This window comes from Rhinolophus sinicus, linkage group LG01, assembly GCF_036562045.2.
Source record: "Rhinolophus sinicus isolate RSC01 linkage group LG01, ASM3656204v1, whole genome shotgun sequence".
Lineage (NCBI taxonomy): Eukaryota > Metazoa > Chordata > Mammalia > Chiroptera > Rhinolophidae > Rhinolophus > Rhinolophus sinicus.
In genome coordinates this window covers 164,998,371-165,017,229 of record NC_133751.1, presented here as the reverse complement: position 1 = coordinate 165,017,229, position 18,859 = coordinate 164,998,371, and the positions used below count along the sequence as shown (strand labels likewise).

Here is an 18,859-nt window from a genome sequence, read left to right as displayed (position 1 = left end):
CCCGACGCTGGCTTCTTGCTCTGATCTAAATCCAGTCAATGTTAGTTTTCCCGCTTCCTTCCCTCAAATCCCTTCCCCCTTCCCTCCATCCCCGGGGCTCCCTCTCCATTCTGCCTCCTGAAAGGGTTAATCTCTCCTGCGGGTAAAAACAGGTCCACGGAGTCTCTAACTGGCGACAGATGGGCCACTTTCTTCTGGCCACAAAGGGGCCGGAATGGAGCGCTCCGCGGCATACAAATGGGCAGGTCACGTGGTTCCCGGCTCTTGGCCGGACTCGGAGGACCATATGGCGCATGCCGGGGAGGATGGAGAAGGGGCGGGTGTAGGGTGGGGGAGAAGGGAGCCGGAGTAGGAGGGGGTGGGAGAGGAGGGAGGTGGAAGGGAGCGCCCTGCCTGGACGCGTGCGCAGGCGCGGGGCGCAGGGACCTGCTCGCCCCTCCGCTCTCGCCCCGCCCGCTCTCAGCATCACCAACTCGGCTATATAACCTGAGCGCCCGCCGCGGGGACACGAGGAATTCGTCCCACGCAGAAAGCACGGCATCCGGAGGCCCCAGGGTTATGAGACCATCACTGCTCAGGACCTACTAACAGTTACAGGTAATTACAATCCTTTCATTTTTGCTCGTGCATAAAAGCAGTCATTGAAGACCCATATTCTGTATGTGTGCATTTGTGAGCATGTATATGTGTGTCGAGACAGGCATTCTTCCCCATAATTGCAGACAAGTATGCACACATTTTGACTCTCATCACTCAAATACCTACTGCAGGCTTTCTAATTTTTAAAAACATTGTTTTAATTTTCTGGGGGTTTTAGGCGGTGGGAGGAACGAGTATAGGGGCATCTTTGGGTTCTTAAATAATGCACAATAACTCTGTGATTATTGGCTAGTGGGGATTTCAAAGTGCTGAAAGCAAGCAACTATTTCACTCCCCCCACCCCAGTAAGGGGAAAAGCTCTTGTTACCCAGATTTATTTTGTGTGCATGTATTTTATGCACATTGGAAGTACCAAATTATTTTTTCAGTAAATGGAAGGGACAGTGATACCTTGAGTATACACACACCCTGCAAAATAAATCGGGTTGAGAGAGAGTTTAGTTGATGGGGTGGAGGGAAGGATGTGGAGAAAGGGAAGAAAGGGCGAGGTACCCACTTCTGCTACCTGTTACTGCTCCAGAGGCGGCCAAGTCCCCAGCAGCCACTGCACGAGCCAGAAATCAGTTGTCTCACTAAAGGCTTTTTATCTCCCTTATTAGAAGCGTCAACTTCGCCATTGCCAATCGCTGACCATTATAATTACTCAATCTTTTAAAGGGAGGTTTGAAGGGAACTTTGAAAAGCCCCAATAAAGAGCGGGTGGCCTTTTCAATGGGCTGTTTATTAGAGAGGAGCCGTCCGCACCTGATCCCCGGCGCGTGGAAGAGCGCTCTGCGCGGCGCCTCCAGCCCTGTCCAACTAGCAAGCACTTTTACAGAAGGTAGAAATTCAGCAAAGGGCCAGGGGTGAGAGGCGAGAAAAGAAAGGCAAGGGTGGGATGGAAGAGCTCTGCCAACTTTTGTTGCCAAATGTTTTGTTGATGGTGAAATAATTTGGTGGAAAGTACTTTTCCTCCACCATGCATTTGCTCTTCAATCTCAGTTTAGTATAATCTTCTTAAAAATCACTGCCAGCGTTGGTAAATTACGTAATGGCTCTTCAACTTTAATCGCTAAGCATTGAGAAGCCAGAACAGAACTGGGAACAGAATCGCATTTTTCAAATTCATTATTTTTATGAAGTTGTAATTTTGAACTCATGCGGATAAGCACGAAGTCACTGAAATGTACACTCATTTTCACACATATTATCCTGCCGGGTAACCACCGTAAACACACTTAAGCTAGTCACTAGGAAACATACACATGAGTGTACATATACACATAGTCACTCTCTCCAGCATCCCCAGCGCTGTTCTGTCTCCTACGTACCAGCCGGGCCCACACGCATTTAACTTTTCCTTAGGGGCATCCATTTTGTAATGAGATGGTACTTCTTTCCACATGCACTTCTACAGGGTTAGAAAGTGGGAGCTGAAGGCACGTGTAGTTTTTGAACGCAGTGTTTTTCTCCTTTTCTTTCTGTTTTCCTCTCTCCCCTGTTGAATGTAGGACACTGAAACATGACAAAATCATACAGCGAGGGCGGGCTGATGAGCGAGTCTCAGCTCCAGGGCCCTCCAAGCTGGACAGACGAGTGTCTCAGTTCTCAGGAGGAGGAGCACGAGGCAGACAAGAAGGAGGACGACCTCGAAACTATGAACGCGGAGGAGGACTCACTGAGGAACGGGGGAGAGGAGGAGGAGGAAGACGAGGACTTGGAAGAGGAGGAAGAGGACGAGGAGGACGACGATCAAAAGCCCAAGAGACGTGGCCCCAAAAAGAAGAAGATGACCAAGGCGCGCCTGGAGCGTTTTAAATTGAGGCGCATGAAGGCCAACGCCCGGGAGCGGAACCGCATGCACGGGCTGAACGCGGCTCTGGACAACCTGCGCAAGGTGGTGCCCTGCTACTCCAAGACGCAGAAGCTGTCCAAAATCGAGACGCTGCGCTTGGCCAAGAACTACATCTGGGCTCTGTCGGAGATCCTGCGTTCTGGCAAAAGCCCTGATCTGGTTTCCTTCGTACAGACGCTCTGCAAGGGCTTATCCCAGCCCACCACCAACCTGGTTGCGGGCTGCCTGCAGCTCAATCCTCGGACTTTTCTCCCTGAGCAGAATCAGGACATGCCCCCGCACCTGCCGACAGCCAGCGCTTCCTTCCCTGTTCACCCCTACTCCTACCAGTCACCGGGGTTGCCCAGCCCTCCATACGGTACCATGGACAGCTCCCACGTCTTCCACGTCAAGCCGCCGCCGCACGCCTACAGCGCCGCGCTCGAGCCGTTCTTTGAAAGCCCCCTGACTGATTGCACCAGCCCTTCCTTTGACGGACCCCTCAGCCCGCCGCTCAGCATCAATGGCAACTTCTCTTTCAAACACGAACCATCCGCCGAGTTTGAGAAAAATTATGCCTTTACCATGCACTATCCTGGAGCGACCCTGGCAGGGGCCCAAAGCCACGGATCAGTCTTCTCGGGCGCCGCTGCCCCTCGCTGCGACATCCCCATAGACAATATTATGTCCTTCGATAGCCATTCACACCATGAGCGAGTCATGAGTGCCCAACTCAATGCCATCTTTCACGATTAGAGGCATGTCAGTTTCATCATCTCCGGGAAACGAACCCACTGTGCTTACAGTGACTGTCCTGTTTACAAAAGGCAGCCCTTTGGGTACTACTGCTGCAAAGTGCAAATACTCCAAGCTTCAAGTGATATATGTATTTATTGTCGCTACTGCCTTTGGAAGAAACAGGGGATCAAAGTTCCTGTTCACCTTATGTATTATTTTCTATAGCTCTTCTATTTTAAAAAAAAGTACTACATACAGTAACGTTAAAAAAAAAAAGCACCACAAATTTGGTGTAGCTGTATTCAGATCATATTAATTATCTGATCGGATAACAAAATCACAAGCAATAATTAGGATCTATGCAATTTTTAAACTAGTAATGGGCCAATTAAAATATATATAAATATATATTTTTCAACCAGCATTTTACTACTTGTTACCTTTCCCATGCTGAATTATTTTGTTGTGATTTTGTACAGAATTTTTAATGACTTTTTATAATGTGGATTTCCTATTTTAAAACCATGCAGCTTCATCAATTTTTATACATATCAGAAAAGTAGAATTATATCTAATTTATACAAAATAATTTAACTAATTTAAACCAGCAGAAAGTGCTTAGAAAGTTATTGTGTTGCCTTAGCACTTCTTTCCTCTCTAATTGTTAATAAAACTTGCACAATTTGAGCAATTCATTTCACTTTAAAGTCTTTCCCATTCCTTAAAATAAAAAACCAGATCCATAACTCTCAAGGGGGTGAAAAAAAGAGATGTATTCCCTAACAAAACATATCAATCCATTACTTGCACAAGCTTGTATATACATATTATAAACAAATGCCAACATACCCTTGTTTAAATCAAAAGCTGCTTGACTATCACATACAATTTGCACTGTTTCTTTTTAGTCTTTTACTCCTTTGCATTCCATGATTTTACAGAAAATTAATGTTTCCAGAAAATATAAATGCATGATTTTATACATAGTCACACAAATGGTGGTTTGTCATATATTCATGTAATGAATCTGAGCCTAAATCTAATCAGGTTGTTAATGTTGGGATTTATACCTATTGTAGTCAATTAGTACAGTAGCTTAAATAAATTCAAACCATTTAATTCATAATTAGAACAATAGCTATTGCATGTAAAATGCAGTCCAGAATAAGTGCTGTTTGAGATGTGATACTGGTACCACTGGAATCGATCTGTACTGTAATCTTGTTTGTAATCCTGTATATGATGGTGTAATGCACAATTTAGAAAACACTAATTCAGTTGCAATAAAATAGTATTAAAAATCTGAGCAAATGTTGCTTTTATTCTTTTAGTACTTTTTTTTAGTGTAAATAATTCCTAAGTAAAATAGTTGCTTTATTTGCTAAGGTTAAAAACAAAACAAAAAACTAAACATTATGTGTAGAATAAAATAAAAGAGAAAAGTTTACTGTAGTATACTCTCTAGTTTGTTTATCTTGATTAGGAAGTCATCAGCTCTTTGCAGATAATGAATGAACCTAACTGATATTTCATTACTTGAAATATGAATGAAGCTGTGTGGGGTTGGGGGTTGGGGGAGAGGGTTGTGGAGAGACAAACAGTTGTGTTTTTGTTCTTCTTTGATTTCAGTGTCTTCACCATTAGCTTTGCATTTCCATTCTTTTAAATTATTGTGTTGCTTTCTTCTCGTTTTTTAAAAAAGGGTGGTTAACTTAATTATAAACAAGTAAGTCCCCTAGCTTAGTTTGCCTACATATTTAAATATATATTTTAAAAACTTTAACCTTTTCTTGGTGCTTGTTTATCTGTACATTTTCCGGAGCTGATGTGTTGTCTATTGCAAACCAGCACTATCCCCAAAACAAAGTTATATACCTTTAGAAAATGCCATGGGAAAATGATTTAATTAATTTAAAGAATCCAAGAAATGGCATTTTATAATTCTATAAACATCTTGTGATGTCTTCAATCATTTTTCCAAGAAAAAGAAGGTAGTGAATTATTTGTACTCAAGAATATACTATTTGTACTATAATACATTATTGGAGGTTGTAATTGTGTCCCCACCCACTTTGGAGCACTATTGTGCTATTTCATAAACAAAACTCATTGGAAAAATTTACAGATGATTCTGTCCATTGTGAAGTCTACTAAAAAAAAGTTTGGCATTTCTCGTCCTCTGGATGTATTGACTGACAGTAATGATTTCTAGGGAATAACGTTTTGGCACTTGTGTTCTGGCTGTACTGTGGTTCTCTGATTACTGTCATTAGTAACTCCATTGTTCCTTCTCTGATTCGGATGCCACATTCGACGACTACCTCCCTTCCCAAGCTTGTTCCTTTAATCTCCTTCTCATTGGTGATTTAGAGGTTCCAGAAAGCTGACCTCATTTAGCAAGCTGCTCCAGAAAAATGTGAGTAATCTAATGGACAGGAACAATTAGCCATACTAATAACATTGCCAGTGGGGCTATGTCAAGCTGTGACAGTAGCAGTAAGGAATATTTCAACATTAAGAAAATGTTGGCGTGCAATTTAAAATATATTATTTTAGCATGTTTTCCATCAGCCTTCCTCACGACAGAAACACTTTATGTGACTCCCAACTTTATCCAAAATGTAATAATCTCATTTCAAGTGAATCAGAGTTGTTGTTTTGGAATCAAGCTGTTGCTTCCGATACCCAAGACTGCTCTTGCTGTTCTTGCTTTAAGAGGCATAATACTGATATAATATCTGAACACTGCCATCCTCCCAGCCCAGGAGACCATGAAGTGGACATTCAGGTCTGATGTGATCTATTCAGCAGCTCAATTTCACCTGTAATTAGACATCTTCACGCGAACTAAAAACTGTTGCCATAGTGAACAGAAGTAATAATAAGAGAATGACATTTTTGAGAATTAAAATAATCCAGCTCTTCAAACAGCAAGCAGAGAAATCTATAATGTGGATTTTTTTGTAAGGTAGAAGTGAAGACTGCAAGTTAGGGCTTTTTTGTTTTGTTTTGTTTTGTTTTTATTCCCATTTTCCCTGTATAACTTCATTCTAAATCATAAGGATTCTTTCAGTCAGTCAAGTAGTAACTCACATGCCACCATCTTTTATTCAAAGGCAGGCACAGATGTTCCTTCTGCAGGGGAGGTTTTAATTTATGAAAATGATATTGTTTATGCATGAATGAACTGAATGCACTCTGCATAACGTACAGCTCTTCCATCTGATCAGAGAAATACCACAGAACCAGTGCCAATGTCAGAAACATATTCTACAAATTTACTCACTTAAATGTTTAATGAATATTTGGAAGGCATTTTTCAAACCACAAGAAACCTTTTCAATTATCTTTTTCTTTTCTTTTGGAATTGTTAGCCATATTTAAAAGAGACACTTGCAATTTTTATAATAGGCTAATACCTATATCTAGCTAATAAGAAAATAAAATGTTTTACTAAAAGTGGAAAGCAACCCAAAAGAAGAAACACTGGCAATGTTAGCTTCATTTGGAAAAAATATTTCTTTTAATGTTGTTTTCCTATTGCTTGTTATGAGTGGTATTTAGAATTCTGTGTGTTCTTTCATCTTGAACAATTACTATTTCTATCAAATAATACCTTAGATCTACTCATTTAATGTGAAAATGCTCTGAAGATTTATTTCCAGAAAAAGCTGGAATTTAAAATCAGCAGACAGTTTCAAAGTTAGAGATGAAATTTGGCTAATTATTTTAACTAGTGCATAATTCGTTTCGAATAGAACACTGCATAACTTAGATTTCATTTACATCACTAATTGCATTTGTACAGTATTTGCTTTTAATCTTAAGAAAGACAATTAAAGGCAAATTAAAATGGAGGATTGTGAGATGTTGAGAATGTTCTCCTAATTTTAAGTTTATAATATGTTACACTAAAATAACATTTGAAACAAATTTGTGTCCTAATTTATTAATTAAAAAAGCTCCCCATGTTTTCACATTTGAAATTCTATAATTCTTACAAAATAAATGCATTTCTGAAACAAGCTAGTGATTACTAAAATGATATATGGATCATTAGCTAAGAGTCTGAATCAAGCTATTTTAGTTCTATAATTAAACAAGAGATTTAAAGTGAAAATATCTATTAAGCAATTAATAAAACTAGGTTCCAAAACATAGGCTGATTTTGTCCTAATGGGAATTCTAAACTAGCAAAGCTATTTCTTAAACTACACTAAAATCTTTTCTTTTCCTTTCCCTCCATCATCACTTATTTCCTGAAAATGACCTACATAAGATCTTTAATTCCAGGGTCTGATAAAGAATAAAAGAGCCAATGCAACATCTTGTGGAACACCAAGACTGAGAAGTCTTGTTACCGTCGCACAGAGGCGTTCTGGCGTCAGATGCACAGTGATTTGTATGGTGGCATAATCACTGGCTCCTGGCCAGGCATTATGTTTCAGAGGACACTATTGTCAAGAACCATTCAACTAGAAATTTGCACTGTATGCACTGAAAAGTTGAGATCATCTGCCTTCCTATGTCAGAAAGAATTCTGTGCTGGCAATTGACTCATGGACTCTTCGCACACACTAACACTTGGTTCAATGGCTCTAAAGGAATTAGCTGTGTAACCTAACTAGTGGCATTGATAAGACAAGGCCACAGCCTCTGGGGACTTCTGTTTAAATTGCTACTTTTAAAATATCTTAAAATGCAGAGTGTTATGTTAATACTGAACTAAATCTTCAGATATATTAAATGTGGATTGGGCCATCTAAACATTATCATGCTATTTGCTCAGCTAATTCAGAGGTAGATGGATAGTGACAATAACCATCTCTACAGATCATTAGGTATGGAGCACTCCAAAAGGATGGATCTGATTGTTATATGACATCTAGAAATTAGAGAATAAATTTAATCTCAAATATATATGTTCATGGCAGGGAATGTAGTAACTTACTTTGCTGTTGACAAGATTAACATCTAACCCTACTTTAGGTTTTGATGTCTTAGGACAGCCAGCCAGAAAGATGGCTTCACATGCTTACTATGTCAGTACTACGTGCTTTCCATTCATTCACACATTTCATCATCAAAGAGCCCTGTGCTCTCTTTTACAGATGCAGAAACTGCAGGAAACGGGGATACCTAGATACTTGCCTTACTGGTTTCCTTTCTTTATTCAGGTTTAGTTCAAATGCCACTTCCTCAAAGAAGCTTTCCCTAATCCCTATCTAAAGCAGCAACCACCTTCAACCCCATAAATTTCATTATTCGATCGCTCCTCCCCTTTTCAGAGCATTTATCTATTTGACGTTATCTTGCTTAGTTATTTGTTTAATTTATTTGTAAGTTATCTATCTCCCCAGCATAATGAGGATTTCACAAGAACAGAAATCTTGTCTCTTTTGTTTGTTGTTGTTTCTCTGGTGCTTAGAAGACTTAGGAGATGCTCAATAAATATTAACATTCTAGGGGAGTCAAACCCCCCTAATTGATGCCAAAACCTTTGCCTTAATTACTATGCTATAAATCAAGTCAGTTGCGAAAGAAGGGGCCACAAATGATTCTCAGCCCAGTGAAAGTTACAATCATTAATGTATAAAAAGAGAAGAATTGAAAGTAGATTCCCATGGCACAATATGGCATCAACTCCCCTCCCCCCACTCCTTTGGAGGATTAGGAATCATAAGTTATCAGTCATCTTTTCTTTTTATTGATATCGAGTGGTTAAATATGATTTGCAATTGGAGCCAAAGAAGAAATAAAATATTATTGGCTCTTTCCAGACCCTGCCATTTTTCACATTCATTAAAAACTTAAATACACGTTACTTTTTCCTTTCTGTTCATCATTCTTCTGGCAACTGTTCTTGTTCTATTGTTAGTGTTATGTAAAATGGCCCCAAACTTCCTTATCATCATTGAAAAGATTAGATTACAACAAATCAGAATCTAACCCACAAGAACTATGTATTCCAGCAGTGAGTTAGAGAATTTGGGTAGCATTCAACACGTTAAAAGCAAAAACAGGCTACTATAGGCAGATGACAACACAGAAATAGAAATCCACAATGTGAAAGAGAGTGCTTGATAGTCACACTACTTAGTTAAAACCATTTTCCTCCAAAGTATCAATTAGACTAAAAATGTGGTATGTTTATGGGGAATGTGATCTATAATTGTGCTAATACAACACTATTAAGGAAGAACATAGAAATAGTATTTTTAGTACCACCAGTTATTCACTTTAGAAGTACATTTAGAATTATTATCAGAGCTGTTTAGGAAACAGAACATAGAAGAATCAGTAAGTATTCTTGGAAGATGATTTAGTATAAAATCACTGAAAACTGAAGAATAACCAGTTCTTCATGATAGTCATATATATATACCTAATAACAAATAGTAGCAAATATCTATATCTATCTATCTATCTATCTATCTATCTATCTATCTATCTATCTATCATCTATCTATCTATCTATCTATCTATCTATCTATCTATCTATCTATCTAGTACTATGCTATTGGTTGAGATAAATGCTGATTTACCTAATCTATAATTTTTATTTTAAAATGCTCACTGTATAAACTTAGCACATTAGTAATATTTCTTTAGTGTTCTTTCTCAATGATGTCACTTAGGAGATCATCCCCACTTTCAGTGACGTCAATGAAGGTGTATTACAGTGCTTAAGAGATTTGTTAATTCCTTACCACTGGTGTCACCAGCAACTGTAGTGCTTGTCTATTCGTAGCAGGGAATTATAAATTTATAATCTGTGGCAGGTTGCAAGTACATGACCAAGTAATGTTCACATCCAAGAGTAGAGAAGATAATGCATTATTCTAAAAAGGAGACTTGCTTATCATTGTTAACTGACAATTAAATAGTCTTTATTCCAGCCAATCATTAAATAAACAATAGTAACAAATGCATATAAATTATAACAAGAATCTAGGGATATTTATTAAAATATTTCTTTTTTAAAATTATTTAAACAATTTTTCAATTGTAGTTGACATACAATATTATATTAGTTTCTGGTGTACAAAATAGTCATTAGACATTTATATAATTTATTAGGTGATTACCCCAATAAATCTAGTACCCATCTGATACCATACATAGTTATAATACAATATTATTGACTAAATTCTTTATCCTATGTTTCACATCCTCGTGACTATTTTGTAACTACCAATTTGTACTCCTTAATTCTTTCCCTTTTTTCATCCATTCCCCTCATTCATTCCCCCAGCTGGCAACCCTCAAAATGTTCTCTGTATCTATCAGGTTGTTTGTTTGTTCATTTATCTTGATCTTTAGATTCCTCATGTAAGTGAAATCATATGACATTTGTCTTCTTCTCTTTCATTTACTCCACTCAGCATAATACCCTCTAGGTCCATCCACGTTGTTGCAGATGGCAAGATTTCATTCTTTTTTATGGCTGAGTAATGTTTCATTGTGTATATGTACCACCCCTTCTTTATCCATTCATCCATCGATAGACACCAAGGCTGCCTCCATATTTTGGCTATTGTAAATAATGCTGCAATGAACATGTAGATGCACATGGCCCTTCAAAATAGTGTTTTGGGTTTCTTCGAATGAATACCTATAAGTGGAATTACTAGATCCTTCTTTGTCTTCTGTTACAGCCTTTGTTTTAAAGCCTATTTTGTCTGCTATAAGCATTGTTGCCCCAGCTTCCTTCCTTCCTTCCTTCCTTCCTTCCTTCCTTCCTTCCTTCCTTCCTTCCTTCCTTCCTTCCTTTTTTTTTTCCATTTTCACGAACTTTTTCCATCCCTTTACTTTCAGTCTGTGCATGTCTTTTGATCTGAAATGAATCTCTTGTAGGCAGCATATGTAAGGGTCTTGTTTTCTTATCCATTCAGCCACCCTGTCTTTTGATTGGAGCATTTAATCCATTTATATTTAAAGTAATTATTGATAGACATGTACTTACTGCCATTTTATTATTCATGCTTTTTATCTTATTTTTTTTTCTTCTTCTTAAAGAAGTTTCTTTAACATTTCTTTTAATACCTGTTTGGTGGTGATGAACTCCTTTAGCTTCTTCCTGTCTGAGAAGTGCTTTATCTGTCCTTGGATTGTAAATGATAGCTTTGCTGGGTAGAGTAATCTTGGTTTTAGGTCCTTACTTTTCATCACTTTGAATATTTTGTGCCAATCCCTTCTGGCCTGCAAAGTTTCTGTTGAGAAATCAACTGACAGACAATCTTATGGGAGCTCCCTTCTGGGTAGCTAACTGTTTTTCTCTCGCTGCTTTTAAAATTCTCTCTTTGTCTTTAACCTTTGGCATTTTAATTGTGATGTGTGTTGGTGTGAGCTTCTTTGAGTTCATCCTGTTTGGTACTCTCTGCACTTCCTGGGCTTGTATGTCTATTTCCTTTGCCAGGTCAGATATAAGATGTAATTTGAGATGAGGAAATACTGGCTTAAAGAAGTCCTTATGAGAATAAGACTGATGTTCTTATAAGGAGAGGATAAGACATACACACAGACACACAGCACACAAGAAGAATGAAGATGTAGACAGAGATTGGAGTGACATGTCTATATGCCAAGAGACTGCACAAATTGCTAGCAACCACCAGAAGCTAGAAAAACAACAACCATGGAACAGATTTTCCCTGAATCCCCAGGAAGGAACTAATTCTACAGAAAATTTGATTTTGGACTTCTGGTCTCCAGGACTCTGAAAATGCATTTGTTATTTTAAGCCACCCAGTTAGTGGTTATTTTGGGATGGCAGTCCTAAGGCACTAATACGTATGCCAAAGTCTATAATTAATTCATATGTTAATATACGTAAATATAGCAGAGTTCATTTAAATTTTTATGAGAATATTACCATGCACTTTCAGTGACATAATATATAAATACCAGCATATTTTAGTTAGTACCAAGTTTGGTATTTGAACAAGCTTACAAATAATAGCTATTTAATAATCATCTGAATTATTTAAAAGTTTCATTGCTTTTTATTTATGTAAATTAACTTAAACTGACATCTAGAGTTAGTGACATGTGAATGGGTCCACTCAATAAACTAAGGGTGATTTTTGTTTAAAAACCTTATCCTAGAATTTATAAAGCACATAATATATAAACTATTATTTATTTTTCATGTAAAAAATGCCATATTTATTCTATTTGTGAGGCAGCATATATACTAATAAATAGACCTCTGAAAAAACAAGTTTTTACTTGGTTTCCTAAACACTAATTTAACATATAATTTTATAATGTGTAAAATCGCATTTTTAAAAAATGATTGTGGTCCAAATGAATTTAGGTGCCATGAATTTTAAAAGCTGTATTTATTTCAGGTTATATAGGGCCTCGAGTTGGTACTTTCCTCTGTGAGCTTAAAACTCAGGGGCTAAGAATCCAACCTTAGTTACACAGGGCTGTACATCTGATTACTTGACTTTTTTTTATTACTCAAAATACCAGTTAGTGAAGGTATTCAATAAATCAGAAGTTTTATATAGATCTGGGCACTATCTTGTTTTTAATCCTCTTCTTTAAAAAGAAAATTATTATTTTAATTTTTTATTGGGGAACAGTGTGTTTCTCCAGGGCCCATCAGCTTCAAGTCATTGTCCCTCAATCTAGTTGTGGAGGGCACAGCTCAGCTCCAAGTCCAGTTGACATTTTCAATCTTTAGTTGCAGGGGGTGCAGCCTACCATCCCATGAGGGAATTGAACCGGCAACCTTGTTGAGAACTCACGTTCTAACCAACTGAGCCATTTCGCTGCCCCTCTGGAAGCTCACTGGCAGCTTGTTGTCTTCAGTCTAGTTGTGGAAGGCACAGCTCACTGACCCATGTGGGAATCGAACCGGCAACTGTGTTGTTCAGAGCTTGTGCTTTAACCAACTGAGCCATCCGGCCACCCCCTATCCTTTTCTTTTTTGTTTTTAGACAGTTGGTACTTTTGTTTCTTATGCTTGCTCTCTTTTTACTTTCCTGCCCACACTTACTCATGTGAACAAGAGTAAGAAATAAAAAAATAAACGTTTATTGTTCTAAGCCATTGAGATGAAAAAAAAAACACATCATAACTGCCTGTGCTGATTGATAAAAGGTATTAATTCATTGAGATGAAGTGATATGCAAGAAAGTTTCCTGTGATTTCTGGAAATGGGAAACTCCCCTTGCTTATGTGGGAAATATCAATAAGAAACATGTACTCCTTTTCTAACAAATGTTGTCTGTGAGATAGAGGTCTGGGTTGTGGCAGCCATTTTGGTTACTTGGAAGAGAGGTAGAGCGGGATAAAGGGACACACATGGAGCTGAGGATGATGCTCTCATTGTAGAGGGCAGGGTGAAAGGAAGAGGAACTGGTTCTTGTATCATATTATTTGAGCCACTGCGTCAATTTTCTCTAGAAGCTATCCGTACCTCTTCAATTGGGTTTTACTATTCTTGTGCTTAGTTTCAGTTAGGTTTTCTGCCACACAAGAATTGCCTGATTCACACAAGGGAGACTGTGATTTTGTTGTTGCTTAGTCATTTTTATACATTAAGATAGAGAAAACCCTGAATATAGTGAAAATGAAATTGAGAAAGATGTGGGTATGTTTGATGGAGGAAAGTGTCCGGCAGAGTAGAGGGTAGAAGATCTAGAAAAAAATAATTTTAGGAATATATTTCTGAGGGTATATTTCTGATTTAAATTGTCTCTTTGTGTATCAGTGTACACCTAATTTAAGATTTTATACTATAGCATTGCTAGCAGGTACTATGAGAGTTTCCAGCTCTCTATTTGGTGAAGTACATTTTAAGTGGTTTGCTCCATGTTTACAAATATCACTACCTACCTTAAAAGGGGCTTTAAAACTTAAGGGAAAGAGACAAAGGGCCTATTCTTCTTTCCTGTGTTATTTATTGTTATGGTTTATTGAGGAGCTAGAGGTCATGTGGTCATCATCCTCACATAGTCGGGTGAGGTGTGTCCTAGAACACAGAGTTTCTAGAGTTTTAAACAGAGCGTAAATCTGGGTGTGAAAAACTGGCTCATGAGGAAAATGTGATATTCTGATTTAGTGGGTTTTAGAATTTTTTTCTATTTTCTCCATAATTCTTGTAGGGACTTATAACTCTCTACCTTTTGGCAACAGGAGCCAGAGTAGCAGGAACATTCTGACAAAATCTCCACTCAGCATGAGAGGGAAGCAGTCTTTTTGATACACTGACAATGGGCCCATTTAGCATCAGAAATGACTGAGAGATGGATGCAAACAAAGCTCACTTCATCTAAAATATATGCTGACATGAAGACATCAAATGCCATGAATTTTTCTTTTTTTCCCACCCATGAGATATATGTTGAGTAATATCAGAAATTAATACAGAAACTCAATTAAAAATGGTTAATTCATGCATTCAAGAAACAAATTTCTTGAGCATCTATTTTTCTAAAAGCACTGTTTTAGGCACAACAGATAGATTCATAAACAAGCAGACTAAGTCACTACCTTTGTCGTGGTACCCATCTGATAGGAGAAGGGAGACAGACAAGAAATAGACAAACAAATAAATCAACTACAGACTTTTAGATAATGGGAAGTATAATGAAGAAAATAACATTGAGTAGAGGTCAACTTTTGATTGACCAGGAAAGAACTCTGGGAAAGTGACACGAAGTTGATCTAGGCACCCTGCAAAGCCATACCACGGTGAAAATTGTCCCAGGCAGGAGAGACAGCAACAGCAGAGGCCCTGAACGACAAAAGAACATGGTTTATTTGAGGAATGAAAAGAAGGCTAATGTGGTTGGACATAAGTATAGTAAGAATGGAAGAAAAATGATGGGAGATGGGGTTTGAGCAGGTGGCAGGAGTCGGATCACATGAGATCCACTAGGTTATGGTAGGAATTTGGGTTTTATCCTACTCTATAGAGCAGTCCTTAATAAAAATAATCTGTAAAGTAACCTGGAGTTTGAACAAGAGCTACGTTGATCATAACTTGATAATATAGGTACTCAATCATGTGTCATTATAAAAACTCCTAATGTTAAAGTCAGCAGAGACTTTGGGAGATCAAAGGAAGTGACATAGGATTATCCACTGGCCAAAGCTCAGGCATTAGACTTCCTTGTCCCCTGCCCTTGAGGCAGTAGGTCCAAATGTATCTGTTGGTTGTGATTTCACCAGCCTCCATCTGTGATACTAAGCAGGTGGCCTCAAATTCAGGAGGCTGTACCATCAGACCCACATCCCCGGGGCTTGCCCAGATACTTAATGTTCTCCTGAAAACAATGGTAAAAATAGCAGAGAGTTTTTCAAGGTCTTCTGCTCAAGGGTAGATTTCTGAAAAAAACAGTGATGGAGAGTGTGTTTCTAGACCTAGCCATATGCCTTCCAAGTAGAAAGCAACTCCGTAACTGTGAAGCAACGACAGGTGTCATTTGATGATCTGAAAACAAATACTCAAGCTTCAGTCAAAGCAGGGAAAGCAATGTTCAGGAAGCTTTCTGAAATGTTCGGAGTGTAATTTTTATGCATTAGTGTGTTATATATGTGAATCACTTATGGGACAACTGATCCTCGGGAGCTAGTGGGCACACAACTATTGAGCTGCCCAGCATCATTGTTACAGAAAAACGGTAAAGGAGTACATGTATTCTTTCAGATATTTTTTGAGCACTTACTATGTACTATGCTAGATACTGAGATTCAGTGGAGAACAAGACAAATTCCCTGCCACGAAGAAGCTTTTATTTCAACAGCAATCATAACACTTAACATTTATTGAGTGTGTCTTATATTCCAACACTGTTACTAAATACTTTAACTCATTCAATGGGAACCTAGACAATAAACAAATAAGTAAATATATAATAAGAGGTAATAATAAGGGATATAAAGAAAAATAAAGCAGGGTATCATGGAGCGATCAATGGTGGCCTGAAGATGTCTCTGTCCTAACCCCCAGAACCTGAGAATATGTTACCTTCCATAGCAAAAGGGAGTTTGCAATGTAGTTAAGGATTATCCAGGCAGGCCCAATGTAATCATAGGGCCCTTATAAGAAGGAGAAAAGACTTTCAGAGACAGAAAATGTAAGAATGGAAGCATAGAGAGAAGATGCTATGCTGCTGGCTTTGAAGATGGAAGAAGGGGCTCTGAGTCAAGAAATGCATGCAACCGCTAGAAGCTGGAATATGCAAGGAAATGAATTCTCCCCTAGGGCCTCCAGATGGAATGCAGGCCTGTTGACCCCTTTAGTAGAGAGAAACTGAGTTTAGGCTTCTGACCTCTAGGAGTGTAACATAATACATTTGTGTTGTTTTAAGTCACTGAGTTTATCATACTTGGTTACAGCAGCAACAGGAAACTAATACACAGGATTACAGGCTGGTAAATCATGGATGATTCTCAATAATGGCTTCTTAGAGGAGGTGACCTTTAATCTGAAAAGTGAATGAAATGAAGGAGAAAGCCATCTGGTTGGCTGACTGGAAAAGCATTCCAGCCAGAGGGAACAGCAAGGCAAATGCTGTGAGAAGGGACTAATCTCACTGTGTTTGAGGACTAGTAAGAAGGTTTGTTTGAGTAACCAAAGGGACCTTGGAAAGGTAGCGACGGGCCAGAGTATATAGGGCTTTGTAGCTTTGCTAAATATTTTGATTTTATTCCAAGAGTGACGGGAGGTCAAAGGAAGGTTGAAAGCAGGGAATGATATGATACTGCTACTTTTAAAAGGAACAATGTGACTACTAGGTGGAAAATAGACTCTGGGCTAAAGGAGGCAGTGCAAGGGAAGGGGAAAGCAAAAAGATGGATTGGGAGGCGATAGAAACTGACCAGGTGAGAGGTGCAGGGGCGCAGACCAAGATGAGAGCAGGCTGAAAGGAGTCTATTTTGCAGATAGAGTTGACATGATTTGCCAGTGGATTGGACACGAGGTATGAGACAAGGAGAGGAGACCAGGATGATATCAAAGATTTTGACCACACTGTTTGCTGAGATTTGAACATTCTGGGAGGAATAGGTTTGAGATGGAAAATCATGAGGTTGGTTTTAGATATGTTGCATTTTGATGGCTATTGGACAGCCAAGTTGAGATGTCAGTTAGGCAGTTGGACATGGTGTCTGAAGTTCAGAGGAGTGGCTGGGGCTGGAGGCATCATTTGAGGAGCCCTGGCTGGTACGTAAAGCCATGGCACTGATGCCTGTGTAGATAGGTCCTGGGAACAGAGCCCCCAAACACTGAAATCTTTAGGGCCCTAGAAGAAAACAGCTTATCAAAGGAAAAGAATGGGCACACCCATCACTTTCATTCTCAAGAAATGAAAGCCAATGTTTTTGACTGTCTGGCTGCTGGACTGAAGCTTCAAAAATGGCATCTTGCCCCTTGCCAAGGTCCTAAGAAGAAGCCACTGCCTTGGTCTATTGACCTGGGCTCTCAGTGAACTTTTAAAATGCCAGTGAGTCCTAACTGTGTTGATTGCCTGACAGCTGTGAATACAAGATGCTGACTCCAGAGCTGCAACTCATTCTGCAGAGGGCACCAGCCTTCCCCACGAATGACTGATGAGCTCAGCCACCTGAAGCCTGCGTGGGGTGTAGCAGCAGCTGCACTTCTGCTCCAAGAAACAGCTCGCTGCAATAAGATCAAACTGAGGCTCTTCCCCGCTTTGGCAGGGAGCTTGGGTATTTGTTTTCAGAACATTAAACAGTAAGAGCCCCAGCTTAACTGGCACACCGGTGTTTTATGTCTGAAAGGGACTTGGCTAGCTGACCGTCTCCCTCTCTGGTTGTTTGAAATCTAAGTTTGAGCAGGGAATCTTGAGACACTCTTGCTACCACTAGTTCTTCTGTCTGACTTTGAGTGACCAGGGAAGAAGACAGAATGAGAAGTGGCTGACTATCTGATGTTATTGGTTAGGCATCAGCACACTGGAACGAGATTCAGAATTCCACTAATTTAATTTCCTCTTTAACTCCATCACTCGTAACTTATCCCGACCTTATACCCCCACTCTGTTCCTCTTCCTGAGAATACACTTTCTCCCTATTTGACCACAACAAGTTGTCAGCTCCCTGTTATTACACGGCTTTTCTCAGCCCTGGCTGAATACTGGAATCACTCCAGGAGCTTTTAAAAATCCTGAAGTCTAGGTTTCATCCCTAGAGATTCTAATTTAATTGTCTTGAGGACAGATTGGGCATCTGGATTTTAAAAATCTCCCCAGGTAACTCTAATGTGCAGCCATGATTGAGGACCACTGGCCTCCAGACTCTCTGTGCTTTTCAAATTAACAATCAGCTAATTTTATGGACTGTGTTGATGTCTGACCACTGTGCTATACACCTGAAGCTGAAGTTGAATAGTACTGAATGTCAACTATAATTAAATATATAACGGGGTGCCAAAAAATGTATACAAGTGGACCCTTTGGTCAAGCAGTAGTTTGCCGTAATCAGAAGTGTCTGGATGCTGATGCACCTCTTGTAATTGCAGAAGTCAAACATGACTTGCATTCCTCTTTTGTTATCAGTATATATTGAGTATTACAATTTTAATACGGTTTTCCTTTTTTAAAATGTGTATACCTTTTTTGGGTACCATATATATATATATATAGAGAGAGAGAGAGAGAGAGAGAG

At 38.9% G+C, this 18,859-nt stretch overlaps 1 protein-coding gene across 1 annotated transcript; it reads left to right on the top strand.

The window, feature by feature from the left end:
- The first annotated feature begins 439 nt into the window (after positions 1-439).
- NEUROD1 (neuronal differentiation 1) lies at positions 440-4,522 on the top strand. The gene is made up of 2 exons (XM_019752837.2): positions 440-597; positions 2,151-4,522. Exon 2 carries the CDS (start codon positions 2,162-2,164, stop codon positions 3,227-3,229), a length of 1,068 nt encoding a protein of 355 aa, XP_019608396.2. The 5' UTR covers positions 440-597; positions 2,151-2,161; the 3' UTR covers positions 3,230-4,522.
- Positions 4,523-18,859: the final 14,337 nt, after the last annotated feature.